Source organism: Staurois parvus, unplaced genomic scaffold (genome assembly GCF_062004578.1).
Source record: "Staurois parvus isolate SC_StPar_1 unplaced genomic scaffold, SC_StPar_1.0 ptg000548l, whole genome shotgun sequence".
NCBI classification, from domain to species: Eukaryota; Metazoa; Chordata; class Amphibia; order Anura; family Ranidae; genus Staurois; species Staurois parvus.
Window position 1 is genome coordinate 19,434 of NW_028318344.1, and position 24,426 is coordinate 43,859.

General features: G+C 42.3%; 1 protein-coding gene across 1 annotated transcript in view; it reads left to right on the forward strand.

Annotated features, from left to right (window-relative positions):
• Window positions 1–24,426, forward strand: part of LOC149451108 (C-Jun-amino-terminal kinase-interacting protein 4-like) — a gene marked incomplete at its 5' end in the record, with an annotated part of 69,545 nt that overhangs the window by 16,983 nt on the left and 28,136 nt on the right. Inside the window, 6 exons of the mRNA XM_089690934.1 lie at window positions 203–385; window positions 4,407–4,536; window positions 15,236–15,322; window positions 19,647–19,703; window positions 20,078–20,222; window positions 23,080–23,179. Coding sequence (XP_089547060.1) covers window positions 203–385; window positions 4,407–4,536; window positions 15,236–15,322; window positions 19,647–19,703; window positions 20,078–20,222; window positions 23,080–23,179 — 702 coding nt within the window. The remainder of the gene's footprint in view (window positions 1–202; window positions 386–4,406; window positions 4,537–15,235; window positions 15,323–19,646; window positions 19,704–20,077; window positions 20,223–23,079; window positions 23,180–24,426) is intronic.

Here is a 24,426-nt window from a genome sequence, read left to right on the forward strand (position 1 = left end):
TCAAAGTAATGTAGTTTAGAAAATTATGGTATTTCCTATGAAAAGGAAATGAAGGGTATTTTATTACAGCTTTCAAAAACAACTTGGCAATGGCCACTTTCATATTTCTTACCCAACAGGGTTTTAGATAGCTATGCTAAATATACCGAAGCGTGAAACCTCTCTCAACATTATTTGGTTTGTATTGTTTCTTTTTACTCAGATTTGACAGATTATTTAGCTCATCCAGCAGTCCACCAGGAAAAGCCGTAACGCCACCACCAACTCCACCCACCTCTCTGCACAGAACGCGCTCTGCATCCGCTGTGTACTCCGTCGGTCAGATAAACAGCGCTGCACGGAACCAGTCTGTCAGTTTTCGCACACACAGCCCCTCACATACAGAGTGAGTATCTTGCTTTAGTTCAGTATTATATTGTGTTTTAGTTGTAGCAATTATTTGTGTTAAAGTGAACATAATTTTTTTTTTATTAAATAGATTCCTATCTGCAATAGATTTTTCTCTTGTGGTGGAGTGTGTTTAGGGCAGTGTTTCTCAACTCCAGTCCTCATGGACCCCCAACAGGTCATGTTTTCAGGATTTCCATTATTTTGCACAGGTGATTTGATCAGTTTCACTGCCTTAGTAATTACCACAGCTGTTTCATCTGAGGGAAATCCTGAAAACATGACCTGTTGGGGGTCCATGAGGACTGGAGTTAAGAAACACTGGTTTAGGGTATGACTGCATGTAATCTATCCTTTTCAGTGCTGCGTCACCTGCCCTCTACTGGCAGTTCAGATGAAAAACCGAGCACATTCTGTCACTTTCATACTTGCATTCATAAAGGGCATCTCACTAAAAATAGACTGGCAGAGTTGAGAAATGTGATTTCATTGTATAAATCAGACTCAACTTAATATCCTTTTCAAACCACTAGAATTCTATGGCAAATCCCCCACACCTAGATATTCTTAGTGGGACTGAGAAGTGTTTGATGTGAAATGTTAAGAGCTGATTCACAAATGTGCGGTGCGGATTGAAGCTTAGCTTTCACATCTAACTGATACAGTACTTGTTCACAGGTTTACGTCAGGATTATCAGGATTAGTGCAGGATCTTATCTTGTTCACACAAATGCGATTTAGAAACGGTTCCCATAGATGTCAATATCCTGTAATCCGCACCTGAACCTGACCGCACTGCTCAGAAATCGGACACGGCTCTTTTTAAAACCACACTTAATCTGCACCGCCAGTGCACCGGACATATGTGAACAGGCACCATAGGAAGCAATGTTTTTGCACATGTCATGCAGATTGGATGTGGTTTAAAGTGCATCCAATCCTCATATATGTGAACGGGCACTCAAGAAAATGTGTCATCTCATAATTGTTCAAATTAATAATAGTTTCAAAGTCTAGCCATCTTGCAATACATTTAAAGTGGTTGTAAACCTCTGGCATGAAATATGAACAAAAGCATATCCCTATATAGTGTTTGATTGTCTCATTCCAGAGTACTAAGTGTCATTTCTGTCTGCTATAAGCATCAGTCACTTCTGATGAATTTTCTTGACACCAAGAGAAAAATATTGAGGGAGGATGGACAGGCTTTGATTTACAGCCTCAGCTCTATTCCTGTGTGCTGTGTGAAGGGGGGGGGGGGGTCCCTTCCCTTCCCTTCCCTCCAATAAGCTCTCAGAGCTCTCTTCACTGGTGTAACTTCAGCTGTCCGCCTCCTGATTTTCAAAGCTGACAAATCCCATGTAATTCTGCACTTTGAATGGATATAGGGGACAGACAGCTGCAGATAAACAGGTACAACGTACATAGGAGGATTTGTTTAGTCTCTATGTATCACCTGAAGCCAATCACTTCACTGGGTGTAAGGAAGAGTTTACAACCACTTTAGGTAGCTTTGTTAATCCTCATACTGTTTTCTGTGTCTCAAGTAGCTTGTCAATCCCAGGCACAATATATTCAGAGGCCCCAACTGACAGCTACACTCCAACTATGTTGTTAATAATCTGCAGCAAAAGTCTCAATGGCTTATAAAAACTCTAACATACGCCTGTTAAATCCTCTGTGGGTGGGGCTTGAAGCAGACCTTTACCTATAACAACTTACTAAATAATAACGTTCTTTAGCAAGGAATGTACACTGCTCAAAAAAAATAAAGGAACGCTTTGAAAACACATCAGATCTCAATAGGGAAAAATATCATGCTGGATACCTATACTGACATGGACTGGGTAATGTGTTAGGAATGTAAGGATGCCCCATCGTTTGAAGGAAATTAAAATTATCAACCTACAGAGGACTGAATTCAAAGACACCCCAAAACTCAAAATGAAAAAATTATGCAGCAGGTGAGTCCATTTTGCCGAAATTTCATTGCAGCAACTCAAAATGGTACTTAGTAGTTTGTATGGCCCGCACATGCTTGTATGCATGCCTGACAACGTCAGGGCATGCTCCTAATGAGATAACGGATGGTGTCCTGGGGTATTTATTCCCAGATCTGGACCAGGGCATCACCGAGCTCCTGGACATTCTGAGGTGCAACCTGGCGCTGTTGGATTGACCGAAACGATATTCCAGAGGTGTTCTTTTGGATTTAGGACAGGCAAGCGTGGGGGGCCATTCAATGGTATCAATTCCTTCATCCTCCAGGAACTGCCTGCATACTCTTGTCACGTGAGACTGGCATTGTCATGCACCAGGAGGAACCCAGGACTCACTGCACCAGCGTAGGGTCTGACAGTGGGTCTAAGGATTTCATCCCGATACCTAATGGCAGTCAGGGTGCTATTGTCTAGCTTGTAGAGGTTTGTGTGTCTTTCCATGGATATGCCTCCCAGACCATCACTAATCCACCACCAAAACAGTCATGCTGAATGATGTTACAGGCAGCATAATGTTCTCCACGACTTCTCCAGACCCCTTCACGTCTGTCACATGTGCACAGGGTGAACCTGCTCTCAACTGTGAAAAGTACAGGACGCCAGAGGCAGACCTACCAATTCTGGTGTTCAATGGCAAATGCCAGTCGAGCTCTATGGTGCCGGACACTGAGCACAAGGCCCACTAGAGGACGTCGGGCCCTCAAGCCACCCTCATAAAGTTTTTTTCTGATTGTTTGGTCAGAAACATTCACACCAGTGGCCTGCTGGAAGTCATTTTGTAGGGCTCTGGCAGTGCTCATCCTGTTCCTCCTTGCGCAAAGGAGCAGATACCGGTCCTGCTGATGGGCTAAGGACCTTCTATGGCCCTGTCCAGCTCTCCTAGAGTAACTGCTTGTCTCCTGGAATCTCCTCCATGCTCTTGGGACTGTTTTGGGAGACACAGCAAACCTTCTGGAAATGGCATGTATTGATGTGCCATCCTGGAGGTGATGGACTGCCTGTGCAACCTCTGTAGGGTCCAGATATTGCTTCATACTGCCAATAGTGACACTGACCCTAGCCAAATGCAAAACTAGTGAAAAACAGTCAGGATGAGTAGGGAATAAAATGTCAGTGACCTACACCTGTAAAACCATTCCTGTTTTGGGGTCATATCATTGTTGCCCAATTTGTGCAGTGTACATTCTACATTAATAATTATGCTACCAAAATTAGTGTGTGCTGTAAATTGCCTCCAGTGTTGCGCCTGTTTCTTCTTGCTGGAGCTTTCCATTTTGCTGATGCCCAGAGCCCCTGACCAGCAGTAAATCATAAAGCGGAACCAAACCCATTGATTTTAACTTTCAAAAAAAGTTACATTCCTGGAATGCCGTAATTGCTAACTGTCACGTTTGCTTGTGTCCTCAACCGAACTGTCAAACCATCAAAGTTGGAGTCATAACTGAACACATGTAAAGCACCATGGCAGTTGTAGATCAGACAGAAGCAGCTTCTTTGGCTGTAAAGGATAGGAGGTTTTAATTACACTTTAAGGCTGTCAGCAGATAGGCCTCTAGAAATTCATCAGTGACTAAAAATGCATGTGCAGAGCAGGGTGAGACAGTGTATTACTGGATTTTAAACAGTATAGACACTTTTTTTAGTGTTTTACATAGCTATACCTGCAAAAAGGGGCCAACCTGAAGTGATCTAGCAGGACTTAATATTCTGACTAAAGTTCCACTTTAAATTTGAGAAGATGCAGAAGATAGAGCATCTGTAAATTCTGTGTTCAAGATTAAGGGTTTCCCCAAGGTCGATTAAAACATTTTAAGCATTAAAAAGTACATCTGGGCACCAGAGGGAGCCTCTACTTTGGTGGTACCAGATTTAGTGACAACTCAGGCCTACAGAGATCATACTTGCCACACTTCCTTCATGTCAAGCTTGCAGAGTGAAAAGACCTTCATGGTGTTATTGGCTCATATCAATGTTTAAAGTTGATGGCTCCAAGCTACAAACGTTTTTTACTCTCATTAGTGATGATGATGCTGTACCATTGCGAAGCAAGAAACATGAACATTACCGTCAGATTCGCTCGCACATCTGGAAGGAGTATGGGAGAGCGCAAATTCATGGCTGGAGTCTTCCTCCACCTGTAGCAAACAAGGTACTTAGACTCTACATTGCATGTTTTTAAGGTACTACAAGATGCCAAAACAGACAATACCACTCTTTTCACTGTTTACTGTGATGTTTTTAGTAGCCTTATATTAGGTTCTCATTACTCAGATTTTTTAACAGCTGCTGTATTATAACCTTCCTTAAAGTAATGCTATGGCCATATATATTTGGACACAGGCACAATTTTAGATTTTTTTCAGGTATTTACCAAAACATATTCAAGCTATAGTTATATAGTGGATATGGGCTGAAAGTGCACACTCTCAGGATTAATTTGAGGGTATATACATGCAAATTGAAGGAAGGGTTTAGGAATTACAACTCTTAAGAGTAGCCATCCCCCCTTTTTCAAGGGACCAAAACTAATTGGACAATTGAATCAAAAGCTGTTTCATGGCCAGGAGTAGGCTACTCCTTTGTTATTTCTTCATCAATTAAGCAGGTAAAAGGTCTGGAGTTGATTCTTATTGTGGTATTTGCATTTGGAATCTATTGCTGTGAACCTACATCATGCGTTCAAAAGAGCTGTCCATGCAAGTGAAACAGGCCATTGTAAGGCTTCAAAAATTTAAAAAAATCCATCAGAGAGACAGCAGCAACATTAGGAGTGGCCAACAGTTTGGTGCATTCTGAGGAAAGAAGAACACACTGGTGAGCTCAGCAACATAAAAAGGCATGGACGTCCATGGAAGACAACAGTGGCGGATGATCGCAGGATCCTCTCTATGGTAAAGAAAAACTCATTCACAACATCCAGATAAGTAAAGGACACTCTCCAGGAGGTGGGTGTATCATTACCAAAGTCTACAATCAAGAGAAGACTTCACGAGAGCAAATACAGAGGGTTCACCACAAGGTACAAACCATTCATAAGCCTGAAGAACAGAAAAGCCAGATTAGACTTTGCCAAAAAAGCCAGACCAGTCTGGAAAAGCATTCTTTGGACAGATGAAACTAAGATTAATCTGTACCAGAATGATGGAAAAAAAAATGTGTGGAGAAGGCTTGGAACAGCTCATGACCCAAAGCACACAACGTCATCTGTAAAACATGTTGGAGGCAATGTGAATGGCATGGGCATGCATGGCTTTCCGTGGCACTGGGTCATTGTGGTTTATTGATGATGTGACCAGAAGACAGAAGCAGCCAAATGAATTCTGCAGTGTTTAGAGATATACCGTCAGCCCAGATTCAGCCAAATGCAGCAAAGTTGATTGGATGGCGCTTCACAGTACATATGGACAGTGATCCAAAACACACTGCAAAGCAACCCAGGAGCTTTTGAAGGAAAAGAAGTGGAATATTCTGCAATGGCCAAGTCAGTCACCTGATCTCAACCCAATTGAGCATGCATTTCACTTGCTGAAGGCAAAACTAAAGGCCGCAAAGAACAACTGAAGATAGCTGCAGTTAGAGCCTGGCAAAGCATCGGAAAGGAGGAAACCCAGTCTTTGGTAATGTCCACGCGTTCCAGACTTCAGGTAGTCATTGCCAGTAAAGGATTCTCAACAAAATATTAAAAATTAACATTTTATTTATGATTATATTCATTTGTCCAATTACATCTGAGTCCCTGAAAATGGGGGGACTGTGTATAAAAATGGTTGCAGTTCCTAAAATTAGTACTTGATATTTGTACTGATATGTTCAACACCTTGAATTAAGCCTGAAAGTCTGCACTTCAATTTCACTTGGATTGTTTTGTTTTAATTTCTGGCATACAGAGCCAAAAGTATGAAAATTGTGCTTGCGTCCAAATATATATGGACCTAACTGTACATACAAGTATTCATACCCCTTGAAATGTTCCACATTTTGTCATGTTATAGCCAAAAACTTAAATGTATTTTATTGGGATTTTATGTGATAGACCAACACAAAGTGGCACATAATTGTGAAGTGGAAGGAAAATGATAAATGGTTTTCAAAATGTTTTTACAAATAAATATCTGAAAAGTGTGGCGTGCATTTGTATTCAGCCCTCTTTACTCTGATACCCCTTAATAACATCTAGTGGAACCAATTGCCTTCAGAAATCACCTAATTAGTAAATAGAGTCCACCTGTATGTAATTTAATATCCGTATAAATACAGTTGTTCTATGAAGCCTTCAGAGGTTAGAGAACATTAGTGAACAAATAACAAATTATGGGCAAAGAAACACGACAGACAGGTCAGGGAAAAAATATCCCAAGCTTTGAACATTTCACAGAGTAGTGCTCTATCCATCAATCGAAAGAGTATCGCACAACTGCAAACCTACCAAGACATGGCCGTCAACCTAAACTGACAGGCCGGGCAAGGAGAGCATTAATCAGAGAAGCAGCCAAGAGGTGGAGGAGTTACAGAGGTCCACAGCTCAAGTAGGAGAATCTGTCCAGAGGACAACTATTAGTCGTGCACTCCACAACTTTGGCCTTCATGGAAGAGTAGCAAGAAGAAAGCCATTGTTGAAAGAAAGCCATAAGAAGTCCCGTTTTGAGGTTTGTGAGAAGCTATGTGGGGGACACAGCAAACATGTGGAAGAAGGTACTCTGGTCAGACAAGACCAAAATTGATCATTTTGGTCTAAAAGCAAAATGCTATGTGTGGCGGAAAACCAACACTGCACATCACCCTGTATACACCATCCCCACCGTGAAACATGGTGGTAGCAGCATCATGTTGTGGGGATGCTTTTCTTCAGCAGGGAGAGCGAAGCTGGTCACAGTTGATGGGAAGATAGATGGAGCTAAATACAGGGCAATCTTAGAAGAAAACCTGTTAAGAGTCTGCAAAAGATTTGAGACTGGGGCAGAGTTTCACCTTTCAGCAGGACAACGACCCTAAACATACAGCCAGAGCTACTATGGAATGGTTTAGATCAGGAGTCTCCAAACCTTCTAAACAAAGGGCCAGTTTACTGTCCTTCAAACTTTAGGGAAGCCAGACTGTGACCAATGGGAGAAGAAAATGCCCTGGCGTCAGTGGGAGTAAACAATGCCCCATCATTGGTATTAGGGGGAAGAGTAGTGTCCCATCAGTAGTATCAACGGGAGAAATTGTGCCTCATCTTTAGTATCACCGGGAGGAATAGTTCCCCATCGTTACTATCAATGAAAGGAATAGTGTGCCATCATTGGTATCGATGGGAGAATAGTGCCCCATCACTGGTTTCTATAGGAGGAATACTGCTCCATCGTTGGTGTCAATGGGAGGAATAGTGCCCCATCGTTAGTATCAATGAAAGGAATAGTGCCCCATCGTTGGTATCAATGGGAGAATAGTGCCCCATCATTGTCAATAGGAAAAATAGTGCCCCGTTGTCGATGTCAGTGGGAGAAACTATGCCACAGTGTTGCTTGCGGTGGGAGGAATAATGCCTCGAGGGTCGGATAAAAACAAGCAAAGGGCCGCATCTGGCCCCAGGGCAGCAGTTTGGAGACCACTGGTTTAGATCAAAGAATATTCATGTTTTAGCATGGCGCAGTCATAGTCCAGACCTAAATCCAATTGAAAATCTGTGTTAAGACTTCAAATTTGCTGTTCACAGACGCTCTCCATCCAATCTGACAGAGTTGAGCTATTTTTCAAAGCAGAATGGGCATACATGTTACTCTCTAGATGTGCAAAGCTATTAAAGACATCCCCAAAATGACTTGCAACTGTAATTACAGCAAAAGGTGGTTCTACAAAGTATTGACTCAGGACGGATGAATACAAATGCACACCACACTTTTCAGATATTTTAAAAAAATTTAAAAACCATTTATCATTTTCCTTCCACTTCACAATTATGTGCCACTTTGTGTTGGTCTATCACATAAAATCGCAATAAAAAACATTTACGTTTTTGGTTGTAACGTGACAAAATGTGGAAAATTTCAAGGGCTATGAATACTTTTTCAAGGCACTGTAGTACGTGGATCTGGGACTTGTTTAGACTGATGAAGCCTTTAATTGTACTTTTAAACCTTTGATATAGCCAATTGGAAAACAAATGTAAGATTAAAGCACCGCATGATGTATTAAAAGTCCACACTAGAGGAACCGATATTTTGTCAGATCCAAACAGTTTGAACTCTCTTGACATGTTCTAGAGCTGTGTTTCTCAACCTTTTTTCAATCAATGCACCCTTTAAAATTCAGCACAATCTGGAGGCACCCCATTCTAAAATGGAAAAAAGGTAAACTAATAGTTTTACATAATGTAGCAGTATCCACAAACGTAGGACACACAACATTACGGGAAACATATTCTTCCAAAGCAAATACAGCTTTGCACACTGGTACTGACTAGGACTCCAGTGTTTTTCTTCTCCCTCAGCTTTTCTCCTTCGCTCATCTAATGTGACCCCAGTGTTGATGGAGTGGGGCAAACAAGGATGCTGTACAGAGGCCTGACATCCTCCTTATCAAATGATGACATTATTGGTTGTTAGGGCACTGGCAACTGGAAGGTTGTAATGGTGCACAATGAAAACTTGTAGGTTTTTGTAATTAACAGGCAGGCTTGGTCCATCTGCTGGCTTGTATGCAATTTTTGGGCAATTAGAAATTCTGCCAGAGCACCCCTGAGAAATCCTGAAGGCACCCCAGGGTGCCTGGGCACCCTGTTTGATAAAGGCTATTCTAGAGGTTGGACACAGGAAAAACTATTTCAAATGTGTGATTATTGATCAGGTCTCAAAAGTTAAAAGGGGTCATGATTGTAACACAGCCCTAAAATATAGGGCGGCTTACTGGATATTTGAGTTAAACACTAGGGTTGAACAAAAATTTTGATCTTTTTTTTGTCCCTTTAATAATGTGTGATACATGTGCATATTGTGTGTGTGTGTGTTTGTGTAGATTGATCTAGTGTGTGTGTGTGTTTTTATAGGGAACCAGATTCAAATGGTATAGCATTAAGGACACAGCCACTTGCCAAACCTTCCTTTTCATGACATCCTTGTTCACTTGTATTCAAAGAAAGTTCTCTTTCGATACAACATAAGTTACCTCCACAGGGATATTCTGGATTCATCTTCCAGTGCTAAAATACAACTGAAAAGGCTTCATTCAACCTCCTTGCTTACTCTAGCAGCACTGCTGCTATGTTCCTCAGGTTTAGGACCTCTGACTGTTTTGCTGTTTTGGCTTTTAGATGGAGTCAGTTTCTGTTTTAGGCTCTGCCTCATTTGTTTTATCTGTCTTGGCTCGTTTTTTTTTCCCACTTTCTATTTTTGTACTTTGATTACTCCCATCTGCTTTCCACTCCTCTCATTTACTACTCGTGGGCTCTTTTACTTCCAGGCTTCAGTTTGTCCACACTTGTCAGGGCAGCGTCTGCAGAGAAAACACATATAATGGAATTTAGACATCTCCTGTGACAATTTCACAGTACAGCAACCCCACTGGCAGTCGACACTATGACAGGCAATGTCCTAACATCTGACTTTTTTTTACCTGCAGTCAGGTTTTCATCAACCTCTTTTTGTTTTGCAGCACTTCATTGCTTTTAACCCTTTCATGGGTCAAGCGTACAGTTTCTACTGGTTTCTCTTTTAGGATTGTGTTTTTTTTTCATCTCATATGACAGGGGTCTCCAAACTTTTTTACCAAAGGAACAGATTGTTGTCCTTCAGACTTTAGTGGGCCAGACTGTGGCCATTAGATATTGCCTCAGGCTCCGTGGTTAGTAGGAGTAAAAATAAATGACATCGTTCCTGCGTTCAGTAGAAGTTAGAATAATGCCCCATAAATGTTATTAGTGGGAGAAATGGTGCCCCATCGGTGGAGTCAATAGGAAGAATGGTGCCCCATTGTTGGTGTCAGGGGAGGAAATAGTGCCCCATCGTTGGTGTCAGTAGGAGCAATAGTGCTCCACTGTTGGTGTCAGTGGAGGGAATACTGACCCTTTGGTGGTGTCAGTGGAAGGAATAGTGCCCCATTGTTGGTATCAGTGGGAAAAATAGTGCCTTGTATTAGTGGGAGGAATAGTGACCCAAGGCCCGAATAAAGGAAAGCAAAGGGCCACATCCAGCCCACTGGCCACAGTTTGGAGACGACTGTCTTTTGAGATCATTGCTGCTGCAGCACATATCCCTTGTCCTCAAGCTGTTCAGCAGCCTCCTCCTTCTGGAACAGCAGAATTGGTCTCTGTCCCATGGTTACACACAGAGCCCTTTTGTAGTATTGATGATCCATTTTTGCCAAATATCACAATCGTTTTTTTCTGTGCTTAAATCTTTGCACCACTGACCCATCCATCCAAGGAGAAACAGAGTATCTGGTAGCTGCACTTCAAACATATTACTAATTTCTCTCATTACTTCATTAACCAGATGAGGTTGCATTATCATATTTTTCACACAATGGGCCTGTGGCTTTGCATTTAACTCTTGCATATTCTTACCACTGTGAATCTGCACCACTTTCAATGCTACAAAAAAATTGAAAATGTTTCTTCCAGCCTCCTGGCTTAATTTAGCAGTTCTTCTGTCAGGCGTAGGGTCTCTTTTTGTTTCCCCAAAGACTTTACAATCGCTGTAAGCATACATACACACCTCTGGCTGCTCCCTTCCAGCCTTATGGACTCCTGGCGAGGGTGGAGCTCTGAACTCTAATCGGCACCCATAAAGGCTCTACACAAATGCACTGTCAGTGTGCTGATCACCACCAAAATATGGACCAAGGGTTGGAAACTTCATCCTACCTAATACTCTGCAAATCTTCCAAGCTAGGTCCTGATTCAGGCTTTACGAAACCTGGAGAAAACTACCAAGCCAGTTTTCTCTGCTCAAAACCAATACCGATAGGCAAAAACGATTGCCATTTTACTTCATGATGTAGCACAGCTCTGTCACAAAATAAATATCAAATCAACAATATAATGACTTGTTCTGTGTTCCAACTAGTGATTTATGATATATGGGTATCCATTGTTACTTTGAAGTTTCTTCTGATCTGCTATTAGCAAGCAGATTGCGTCTCTTCAGGAGAAAAGATCTTGGTCAAAGAGGAAGTATGAAATCAAAAGGGTGTCTCTTCACACCTTTATGTGGATCAAACTGTCATTTTCCTTTCTCTGTTCATGTTTCAGTAACATAGGAAGTCTACTGATCATTAACAGTTCATTTTCATTTAATAACTTGTCTTGGCTTTGATCAATATAGCAGTGAGATCTGTATGTCTCATTTCACGTTTTTTATTATATCTTTGCAAGCAAATTGACTCAAACCCTTTAGAGAGAGTTCAGTTAAAATGTCCCCTGATTGCCAGTCCTCTTCTACTCTTCTGCTGTTATCAGTGTAATTTATAGTAATAACCTTAACTACTTTAATATCATGCACAGAAGGAAAAATCTATCAAAGTAAATCTTAAGAATGTCAGACAACTGAGGCGTTTGACAGATGATGCTACCTTGCTAGGAAACGAAACAAAACTTTATTATGTACACCTTGCTAGTGCCATAGAATATTCCCCATCCCATTACCCCACCACCAGCCTGAACCGTTGATACAAGGCAGGATGGATCCATGCTTTCATGTTGTTTACGTCAAATTCTGACCCTACCATCTGAATGTCACAGCAACCAGTCTGTCCATTCTCCTCTGACTTCTGACATCAACAAGGGATTTTTTTTTGTCCACACAACTGTCATTCACTGGATATTTTCTCTTTTTCGGACCATTCTCTGTAAACCCTAGAGATGGTTGTGCGTGAAAAATCCCAGCAGTTTTTGAAATATTCTGACCACCCCATCTGGCACCAACAACCATGCCAGTTGAAAGTCTCTTAACACCCCTTTCTTCCCCATTCTGATGCTCTGGTTGAACTTCAGCAAGTCGTCTTCACCACACCTTCATGCCTAAATGCATTGAGTTGCGGCCATGTGATTGGCTGATTAGCAATTTGCATTACCAAGTAATTGAACAGGTGTAGCTAATAAAGTGTGTGTGTGTGTGTGTTAGGTCCATATATACTTTGACACAGGCACAATTTTTATTCTTTTGGCTCTGTATGCCACCAGAAACAATCCAAATGAATTTGAAGTCCAGACTTTCAGCTTAAATTCAAGGGGTTGAATATAAATTTTAGGAACTGAAACCATTTTTATACACAATCCCTCCATTTTCAGGGGCTAAAATGTAATTGGATAAATTAATATAATCATAAATAAAATGTTAATTTTTAATATTTTGTTGAGAATCTATTACTGGCAATGACTGCCTGAAGTTTGGAACCCATGAACATTACCAAAGACTGGGTTTTCTCATTTCTGGTGCTTTGCCAGGCTCTTAACTGCAGCTGTGTTCAGTTGTTCTTTGTTTGTGGGTCTTTTTGCCTTTAGTTTTGCCTTCAGCAAGTGAAATGCATGCTCAATTGGGTTGAGATCAGGTGACTGATTCGGCCATTGCAGAATATTCCACTTCTTTTCCTTCAAGAGCTCCTGGGTTGCTTTTGCAGTGTGTTTTGGATCATTGTCCATCTGTACTGTGCAGCACCATCCAATCAACTTTGCTGCATTTGGCTGAATCTGGTCTGACCGTATATCTCTAAAGACTGCAGAATTAATTTGGCTGTTTCTGTCTTCTGTCACATCATTAATAAACCCCAATGACCCAGTGCCACTGGAAGCCATGCATGCCCATGCCATCACACTGCCTCCACCATGTTTTACAGATGACGTTGTGTGCTTTGGATCATGAGCTGTTCTCCGCACATTTTTCTTCCTGTCATTCTGGTACAGATTAATCTTAGTTTCATCCATTCAAAGAATGCTTTTCTAAAACTGGTCTGGTTTTTTAGATGTTTTTTGGCAAAGCCTAATTTGACTTTTCTATTCTTCAGGCTTATGAATGGTTTGTACCTTGTGGTGAACCCTATGTATTTGCTCTCGTGAAGTCTTCTCTTGATTGTAGACTTTGACAATGATAAGCCCACCTCCTGGAGAGTGTCCATCACTTGTCTCAGTGTTGTGAATGGGTTTTTCTTTACCATAGAGAGGATCCTGCAATCATCCACCACTGTTGTCTTCTGTGGACGTCTATGCCTTTTTTATGTTGCTGAGCTCCCCAGTGCATTCTTCTTTCCTCAGAATGTACCAAACTGTTGATTTGGCCACCCCTAATGTTGCTGCTATCTCTCTGATGGATTTGTTTCATGTTTGAAGCCTTACAATGGCATGTTTCACTTGCATGGACAGCTCTTTTGAACGCATGATGTAGGCTCACAGCAATAGATTCCAAATGCAAATACTACACTTAGAATCAACTCCAGACCTTTTACCTGCTTAATTGATGAAGAAATAACGAAGGAGTAGCCCACACCTGGCCATGAAACGTCTTTTGATTCAATTGTCCAATTACTTTTGTCCCCTTGAAAAGGGGGGATGGGTACACTTAAAGACCTGTAATTCCTAAACCCTTCCTCCAATTTGGATGTACATACCCTCAAATTAAACCTGAGAGTGTGCACTTTCAGCCCATATCCATTATATAACTATAGCTTGAATATGTTTTGGTAAATACCTGGGAAAAATTACCCGCGTCCAAGTGTGTGTGTGTAAGCAGTGGTATGACCACACTAATGCCATAAAATCTGCCCCTAAATGTTTTCTTTAGTGTAGAACAGGGGTATCCAGACTGGCAAAGGGCCAGTTTACAGGCCTTCCGACTTTGGAGGGGGGAATTGTGGCCAGTGGGGGTAGAAAATGTTCCAGCATCAGTGAGAATAAACATGGCCTCAAGGTTGGTCAGCAGGAGGAGTGGTGCCCCATTTGTATCAGTGGGAGAAATAGCGATTCACCACTGGTGTAAGTGGGTAAAAAAGAAACTCATCATTGGTATCAGTGGGTGAAATAGCAACTCATCATTGGTATCAGTTGGAGGAATAGTACTCCATTGCTGTTGTCAGTGGGAGGAATAGTGCCTCGTCATTGGTGCATGGACAGAACAACGGCAAGTTTTTAGAGGAGAGATGTCATTTCAGCCACTTACATTTTTCTTTTGGTCCAAGAATCAAGAAACTATACCACCAACAGTTTATGTATTTATGTTTAATGTTATATATGGAATGCTGTGCTATTTGTTTGTAGTGCTACCCCTGGATAGCTGTTAACCAGTGCGGCACCTACAGACAGCAGCTGCAGTCAGTGTTTCTCTCACTCTTCATTGTCAGCCAAGCATCTGGCTACATGTTAATTTCTTTAAGGCTCCATTCACACTGCATTGAGCATTTTTCAGGTGTTTTTTCAAGCGCTTTTTTAGGTGTTTTTGAGCAGATTTGCAAATATTATAGACGTTTTTTCAGGCATTTTTCATTTAGGAGTTTTTGCTGTGACCAATAGAAATAGCTGCTGTTTGAGATGAAATCCCTTGAAAAAACACTTGAAATAAACACTCATTCCCACTGTTCAGGCTTTTTTATTCAAGTCTATGCTCAGATCTGCCTGAAGAGTAGCGCAAGTACTTTTTTTTAGCGACAAGCGTTTTGCTACAGGTGACCAAATGCTCAAATGTGAACAGGGGCCATTAGAAGTATTGGGATTTTACTTGTTGAGCGTTTCTATGCATCGAGCTTCGAGCTGAAAAATGCTCAAGTGTGAATGGGGTCTAATACTTCAGCAACTAATCGTGATGTCCCAGCCATCACTGCTCAGATTGTGGTTAACTCTCTAACATTTTTTATTATTAATCTGTTTTTTTTCCCATTTTTGTCAGGGGGATCCGCAAACAATTAATGACACCAGTGGTGTTCCAGTTTTAGTACAGCTGAGACTTTTGGATCAAAAGGACCCAAGCACAAAAGTAAGATACCTCTAAAGAATTATAGGTCGCTGAATGAAAACTGTGAACCTGTGCATGCCTGGAACCAAGGTTATAAGTTTAGCCCAGCCTAATAAATGAAGAGCTGACCCAGTGTGCCTTTTGACTGGAAAAGGTTTTAAAGAGGGTCTGATTATTAATTTTCTGAATTATTAGATCCATCCATGTATGCCTACACATTGTATTATATAAATGTTATAAAATTCTCTAAAAACTATTTACCCTTTTCTGTAATAATATGAAACCCTGCTTTAACCGCTTCCCGTCTGCCCGCCCGCCTGCAATGGACTGCGGCTGGGCAGCAGCTACGGGCAAAGCAACACACCCGTACGTCGCTCTGGCTGTACTAATACAGGGGGGCGTTGCGCTCCCCCCCTCCCCCCCCACAGCGGAATGCAGATCCCAGTGATCATGTGATCACTATGTATTATGTGACAGCTGTGATTGGCCCACAGCTGTCACATGATACATGGGGCCAATCACAGCACCCTTTACCATGTGACCAGCCAATCACAGATCACTATCTTGAGCTGTCAAAAAACTAACTCATTCATGATAGTTCATGAATGCGTTAGGTTCATGACCGCAAGCTTTGCATTGCAGGAGAAATTATCTTTATTTCTCCTGCAAAGCAAAGTGTAAAAAAAAAAAAAACCCTGATCACTGCCCCCAGCTCTTGGCAAAGTGATGTAATCTTTTGTCGCTTCCTATTTTGGGGTGTGAACGTGCCTGCGCCCCCCGCTAGCAACATTAGATAACGTCAGGGTCAGTAAGCGCCCCACCCATCTAGGGTCAGCTAGCGTTAGATTGCCCGCACACTATCGCACTCACACTATAGGTTGCTGATCATCCCCATTACTAGTATAGTGTTTGTACAGATCAATATAATGATCATGAACAGAACTATACTAGTGCCTTCTTTGTATAGTGTCCCCAAAAACGCAGTGCTAGCGCAATCAGCCCTGTTCACTGCCAGCACTAGAGTTTAGCCCTTCCACTGTTTTTCACAGAAGATTTGTACCAATTGATGGTGGGCCAACGCAATTTATATGCACAACAATACATCGCCACCCACCCAAATTCTGCTCTTGCCAGACAATTTGCATGGAAACCTATCACGGTTTCTGAATGTAAAACTTTTTTGGGACTTACATTCAACATGGGCATTACAAAAAAGAATGAAATGCGGTCATATTGGTCCACAGACCCGATTCATCATATGCCCGAGTTCTCTGCTGTTACATATATGCCCAACATCGACCAGCAATGTACTGGTATGTCGCTGGACTTTGAGTGGTTATACCGGGATGATGCCTGCAGCTATAGGCATCATCCTGGTATCATTCTCTTTTCAGCTGGCAGTGGTCGGCTTTCACATAAAAGCAATTCTAGTAACCAATTAGCTGCTGAATTGTCTTTAGGAGCAGTGGGAAGGGACATGCCCCCCCCCCTTCCACTGTTTTCTTGGGCCACAGGGGAATCCGAGAATGCAGCCAGCAGATTCTCTGGCTAACCATACAGCTGATCACAGACCAGAATGGCTCTGGGGTCAGTAGGGGGCCCCATGAAATGCCCCTGGTACTTTTTTTATAGACTTTTTTTTGAGTGTGGGCAAGGACACAGGGGCCCCATGATCCCCTATTGCCCCGGGTCCCCATGAGTTGTCAGTCCGCCCCTGCTCTATAGTCTAAGAAATCAGAAGCTATGAGCATTTCATCACTTCAGTTTCGCAGGATATAAACAGCGCCATTTGTAAATTGGGAAAGCATCCAATCACACCGATCCTGGTTAGATCAGATGATGTAAGGGCAGAGGAGATATGTAGAGTCTAATAGACCCCAGATTTCTCTAAAAAGAATACCTGTCATTGCCTATCGCAGTCAGAGGAGATATTTTCATTCCCTGTGATAGCAATAAAAGTGATTAAAAAGAAAAAAGAGAGTGTAAAAACAACTAAAAAAAAACAAAAAAAAAAAAACACCCTTTTCCTCCTGTGTGCAGCGCTGACCCTGTGCCAGTATGTAAACAGCAGTTGTACCATGCATGTGGGATATCGTCGTGATTGTCAGATCGAGGGCAGTAATTCTAGCAGTAGACTTCCTGTGTACATATAAATTGGTGACTTGTAAAGGCTTTTAAAGCGTTGCCTATTGATAATAAAAATTTCTGTACTTTGTTGCCATTGCATCGGCATGTGCAATTTTAAAGAATGTCATGTTTGGTATCTACTTACTCTATTTACTCATCTTTTATATTTTATCAAACAATTGGGCAATATATTGTATATATGAAAGTGCAGCGCTATAAATGCACAGTCTTATTAATAATAAAGGCGAAATAGTAAATATGATATAAATATATAAATAGGTCACCTTGCGTAATCAAAGGTATATAAAGAGAAAATAAAGTGCCAATCAGTACAAATAGTGCTGTCAAGTGAATTCTTGCAGCCATTGAGAAATACTGTGAGAGCTGTGATTGGTCACAGCTTGTCACATGGTACAAGGCTTTTGTGAGTAGCCTTGTACCATGTGACCTCTGTGATCATTCACAGATTTCACTAGTAGTAAGCAGGAAGTGACATCTTGTTTACTACTATTCATGTGATCACTGATTTGCCAAGCAGTGATCACATGATTGGGACCTCACACAGAGGTCCCGTACAACGATCGATTGTTCCGCTGTGTCCCCCGGACACAGCGGGCACCGGATCGCAGTGCTGCACGCTCCTAAGAAGCGGCACAGGCAGGGAAGCTGGGAGACGTTTATAAACGGCCACCCACTTCTGCGCTGCTCCTGACCGGCCGTTTATATACATGGACCAGATGGGAAGTGGTTAATATATACTTGAAATATGTGCTCTTCATGGTAAAAGAACATTTTATACAGCAAGTGTGCTCTAAATACCACAACAATTGTATGGACAAACAAAAACACACACAAAAGAAATCAAATTTTCTGATGAGTTAGAAAAAAAAAAGATTATTTTCTGTCTTTTTTTACTCTTTCTAAAGGTCTTTTAAAGTGGAGCTCCACCCAGAAGGGGAAATTCTGCTTTAAGTACTGGTCCCCCACTCCTTGTGGGGAATTGGCACCTTTGGGGGGCCTTGGAGGATAAAGAAGGTGCCGATTTTGACAGGTTCATGTTCCCACTTCCTCTGTGATCACCTAGGTGATCGGAAGCAGATGTTTCCATCCCCAAGTGTCAGAGACACTGGGGCACATGACAGGTCCCAGAAAGCCATTGGAATAATCACAAGGCGCAACGCTACTCGCGTATGTGCAGTGGGAACCCAGCTGCAAGCTGTCACAGCCAGGTGCCCACACTTAAAGCAGAGTTACACTCACTCTGTAAAAAAAACTGTAGCTGCTGACTTTTAGTAAACAGCCACTCACCTGTCCCACAAACCTGCGTTGCCCCTGCCGCAGCCCGTTTCACCGGCTGTCCTGTTTTCCAGGCGCCGGCATCTTCAGTGTGGGCACCCGGCTGTGACAGCTTGTGGCTTCACAGCCGGGTGCCCACTGCACATCTGCTTCCTGAATGGCCCCGTCGTCTTCTGGGACCTATCACATGTCCCACAAGACTACAGGGAGGGAGGGTAGGAGGACAACTTTCGCTTCTGATCGCCTAGGCAATAGCAGCGAAAGTGAGGGCAGGTGCCTGTCAAATCTGGGTACCCCCCCGCTCCCCAAATGCCAACCCTTAAGGTGGAGTGGGGAACCAGTCTATAAAGCGGAATTTCCCCTGTTGGGTGGAACTCCGCTTTAAGGTTCCAGGGAGAGGGGACAGCTGGTGAAGCTAGCTGCGGTGAGTATACCACTAGATCGTGGGACAGGTTATTGGCTGTTTTTTAGTAGTCCGGATCTACAGTTTTTGTAGTTGCTGACTTTTTTACTTTTGTAGATTTGACTGGAGCTTAGCTTTAAGGGATTGTAAGTTATGTTCTAGATGAGAGATCTAGGCCAGGAAGGAGAACTAGGCATGTATCCATTTCTCTGCTACTCCTAATATTTTTATAAGGCTGCATTACAGCAAAGACAGGCAAGATGAACTTTTCAGTTCTGGTAACCAGATATGCAATAGTCTGGTAAAAATAACTGTGGCCTGTGGACCCAAGGGGAAACTGGCTGAAGTGAAACCATGACTTCCTTTATTTTGTGTGAGGCTTTTACAGTTTCTTTTTCCACTTTAACGGATTAATAGATAAAAATTTTCTTTTGCCTGTGAAAGTGTCAGATCATATGTACGGAAACATTTAAATAGAAAGAGCTTTATGATTTTTTTTTTTTTTCACTTTTATTACAGCTCTGGTGTGCCACAGGAGCACCTGCAATCAAGCCAGCAAGCAAAGAAAACAAAGATGTAATGGTTTGATATCAATAGCCATCCGTGTGAATTTTATTTTTCCAGTGAATGTGCTGCTTATTTAAACCTTAACCAAAATAATGTAGCTTATAGCTTCCTATGTAGTGGCTTCATTTGTTTTTTTTTTGTTAGGCTTTTTATTCTTTATCTTCTGTTGATCCTGTCCTAGGGTGATACAGATATCTCACTGTACTGTATCTATGGAGGGGTAGCTCCTTGACTGATTTGGACTACAAACACCTCCCCCTCATTATGTAGTCTTTGCATACTAACTTGTTCTACCATGTGACAGTCTCTTCTATGGCAGGAGATTCTTTTTGTAGTAGTTTTCTGGGTATCCAATTTATATTGTTGTGTGTTCTCATCTGCAGGCTGTACACCCCAGCTTAGTGTGGATATGCTCAGGTACACACTCTGTCAGTGAAGTCATGGTGATCGATGCTAACTCCTCGAACCATGTCATGGATCAGTTTATGATTCACAATAGCCATGTCCTTTGTGTAACCAGCGTGCCAGGTATTCAGGTTTATTTTATTTTTTATACATTTTAAATGTATGCTCTTTTTGACTTAATGCTAAACTAAGGGCACACAAACTTTCAATTAAATATATTCCCATATAACCACAGAGTATTTAAATCCACTTTGTGTGCACCAAACACCTTTACAAACCCATGTATTGCCATATAAAGGTAGTAGTGGCACCATCCTTTGCTCCACATAGTCTGTACAGAGAGCAGAGCTGTGGGACCGACCCAGCAGGGCTTCACATTACAGGCTCCCTGTAGTAAACTATAGGAGGGGCAGATACAAGACCAGTCACCCTGCACAAAGAGAGCAAAAGTGATTGGTGTTTATAACATGTAGCTCCTGCACAGAGGCAAAGTTTCACACTTGATTAACCACTTGCCAACCACAGATAGACAAATGACCTCTTCACTGCAGCCGGCCAGTTCTGGGAGGGCGTCATATGAAGTTCTCCCAGAACGCGCCCTCCTGTGCACCCCCGGGGTGCGCACCTGGTGATCTCTGTGATCGCTGTGTCCTATGGACACAGCTGATCACGTCATGTGGTAAAAGTCCAATCAAAGCGGCCTTTTACCCCGTGATCAGCCACGTCCAATGACACCGGTAAATACAGTTGCCGGTTATTGGCTGCACTTTGCTCACGCTGTCTCAGCACGTGGAAAGTACTGCAACTGTCAGAGCAGGGATCAGCACCGTTCATCAGGGCACTTATGATCAGTGCCCTGATGACCAGTGCCCAGCAGTGCTGCCCACCTGTGCCCAGCAGTGCCACCCACCAGTGCCGCCCATCTCTGCCCAGAAGTGCCGCCCACAAGTGCCCATCAGTTCTGCCCAGCAGTGACACAAGTCAGTACCCAGCTGTGCTGCCAGTCAGTGCCATGAGTTGGTTCCAGCCATCAGTGCCGCCTATCAGTGCCCATCATTGTTGCATATCAGTGCCAGTTCATCAGTGCCCGTCAGTGCTGCCTATCAGTGCCACCCATCAGTGCTGCCCAGCAGTGACACCAGTCAGTACCCAGCAGTGCTGCCAGTCAGTGCCATCAATCGGTTCTACCCATCAGTGCCGCCTATCAGTGCCTATCAGTGCCAGCTCATCAGTGCCGCCTATCAGTGCCTGTCAGTGCTGCCTATCAGTGCCACCCATCAGTACTGCCCAGCAGTGACACCAGTCAGTGCCATCAGTCGGTGCCACCCATCAGTGCCCATCAGTGTTGCATATCAGTGCCCGTCAGTGCTGCCTATCAGTGCAGCCTCATCAACGCACATCAGTAAAGAAGAAAAATTACCTGTTTGCAAAATTTTATAATAGAAACAAAGTAAATTTTATTTTTCAGAAGTTTTACTTTTTTTTTTTTTGTTTATAGTGCAAAAAATAAAACACCCAGCGGTGAGTTCATACCACCAAAAGAAAGCCCTATTTGTGTGAAAAAAAAATTATAAAAATGTAATATGGGTGCGGTGTTGCATGACCGCACAATTGTCACTCATAGTGCGACAGCGCTGAAAGCTGAAACTTGACCTGGGCAGGAAGGGGGTATAAGTGCCCGATAGGCAAGTGGTTAAAGCACACATCTGGTAAAAATGCAAAGTAGAATCAAGTCAGAATACACATGCTTCTTATATTTTGAAAGTATTGTTTCGTATCCCACAGTTCAGTTTTAATTTAATGTCAACTTAAAGAATAAGCTCACATTTGAAAAATAAATAATAAATGCATATCTTTTTGCAGGTAAAAAAATATATATCTTTTTTTTTTTTTACTAGGTGCCTAGAAAACATTGCACATGCGACCAGCTGATCATGGGTGCCATGCAGTTCTCCTACAGACCTGTCTGTATATCTTTGTGCTCATACCTCATACAAGCAGGCAGATGTACATAGACATGGAGAGAGAATGAACTACCACAGCGCTCAACAGCTCTGCGGTAGTTCATTGAGAACTACAAGCCGACAGCCGCAAAGGTTGAAGGGACTTGTAGTTTTTCTTTCACAGAATGCTGTGAATAAGTGATGCAGCTGGGTGGGTGGAGCTCCGCATGGCCACATCTTTTTTGAATTGTGACAGCAGACACGGGGAGAGGATCCCCGGTCTGCTGTCGCTGCGAGGACTCAGGGGGGCATGGGACAGCTGCAGCACTAGCATGTAAAATGTTACACCCTGAATACGGGTATAACATGTTAAGACAATGTTAAATTGCTTGCCAAACCTTAGTCATGTCAATATCTCCCTCTTATAGCAGGATTAACTCTTATTTTCCAGCTGTTGTAAGACTACAGTTTTAAAGTATGCACACTTGGGTGATTTTTGCTAGAGTGATAGTTGTGTGTAACTATAAAGTGTAGAAATCACCCCCTGTGCACTGTGCCATAGGCTTAAAGTGGTTGTAAAGGCTATATATATCTTTTACTATCAAATATGCTATACTTACGTGCTCTGTGCAACGGTATTGCACAGAGCGGCCCTGAACCTCCTCTTCTGGGGTCCCCTGTTTGCAGTCTTTGCTCCTCCTCTTCTCCGTGTGCTACCATAGGAAGCCTCTTCTTATGGGGGCACATGTGCAAGCTCACTCCCGAGCCAGACTTTGTGCATCCAAAGGTACACATCACACAGTGTGGCCTGGCCCTGGCACTGTTGTGGATGGGCACAATGCTGGATCAATATAGGACTATATATAGGTAAGTATTTAGGGTCGGGGTGGAGGGAGTAACTAGTGGAAGGTGATACATTAAGGTACAAAACCTTTTGGCTTTAGAACCACTTTAGGAATGGTAGTTCTTATGTTGAGAACTGGTGCTTATGCATACTGTGTAAGTGATTTTGACCCACTCTTTCTATTCCTGTGCAGCCTTCAGATTAGAATGTTTAAAAGAGACTGAAGCCTGTGAAGAGGAGGGTCAGGACCATGGCAGAGGTGCCACCATCTGGTTAGGGACACAAGAAGGGAGGTAAGCCACCTCTAATCCAAAAGATGATGTGAGGTTATTAAAATCATTTTACACCTGTTTTGTCTTAAAGCCTTTTTAACAAAGCTGCTGGCAACTGTATGTGCTGATGATAGTCATATTATTAACTCTAAGTTTTGCTGCTTAGAAAAGCTCCATTTGTTTCATATATTGAACATAGTCCATATAAAAAATGTTCTGTGTTCACTGGAAAGCCAAAGTTTTTATTTATGAAGATTTTATTGCTGTGAACCATACACTTTTTTTTTTTTTTAGACCAGGGGTCTCCAAACTTTCCAAACAAAGGGCCAGTTTACTGTCCTTCAGACTTTAGAGGGGCCAGACTATGGCCATTAGCAGTAGAAAATGCCCTGACAAAAGTGGTAGTAAACAATGCCCCATCTTTGATGTTTGTGAGACAAATTGAGCCCCCTTTTTTGTGTCATTGGGTGGGAAGACTCATGCTCCATCATTGGTGTCATTGGGAGGAACTGTGCCCCATTGTTAATGTCATTGGGAGGAACTGTGCCCCTTCATTGTTTTAAGTGGATGGAATTATGCCCCATTGTTGGTGTCGGAGGATGAAATATTGCCCCAAGGGCCAGATAAAAACAGGCAAAGGGCCGCATTCGGCTCGAAGGTCACAGTTTGGAGACCACTGTTTTAGCCACTTTTGAAATTTAAAGCCCTGTAGTTTGCTTGAATGCTACAAAATTTACACCAACACCACTTCATAAAATTATTAAGCCAATTTACTTACAATTCAATGATATTTCAGTTTCTTGTGAAAAGCCAGTCAAAATAATCCCGATATGCTGTATGAGCCTCATAAACAAAATTGATGACCATGATTTCCTGTTCCAATGGTTGTTTTTTTTTTACTATGTATGTAACAATAAAGCAATTATTTTGAGATAGTATTGCTGTATTTACAGCTACTCTAACATTTTAATTGGTTGCTCTTCCATTATTCTGTTGTTCTTGTATTAAATTTATAGATGCATAGATTACACAGTAGAGCAGCCTTTCTCAACCAGGGTCCCCAGGCATCCTGGGGTGCCCTGAGGTTTCTTCAGGGGTGCCTTGGCAAAATGTCTAAAAATTGCCCAAAACATGTATACAAGCCAGCGGTAGGAACAAGCCTGCCTTTTAGTTACACAAAGCCACAGGTTATCATTGTGCACCATTACAGACTTCTAGCCGCCGACATCCTGACAACCAATTACATCATCAATTGATAAGGAGGATGT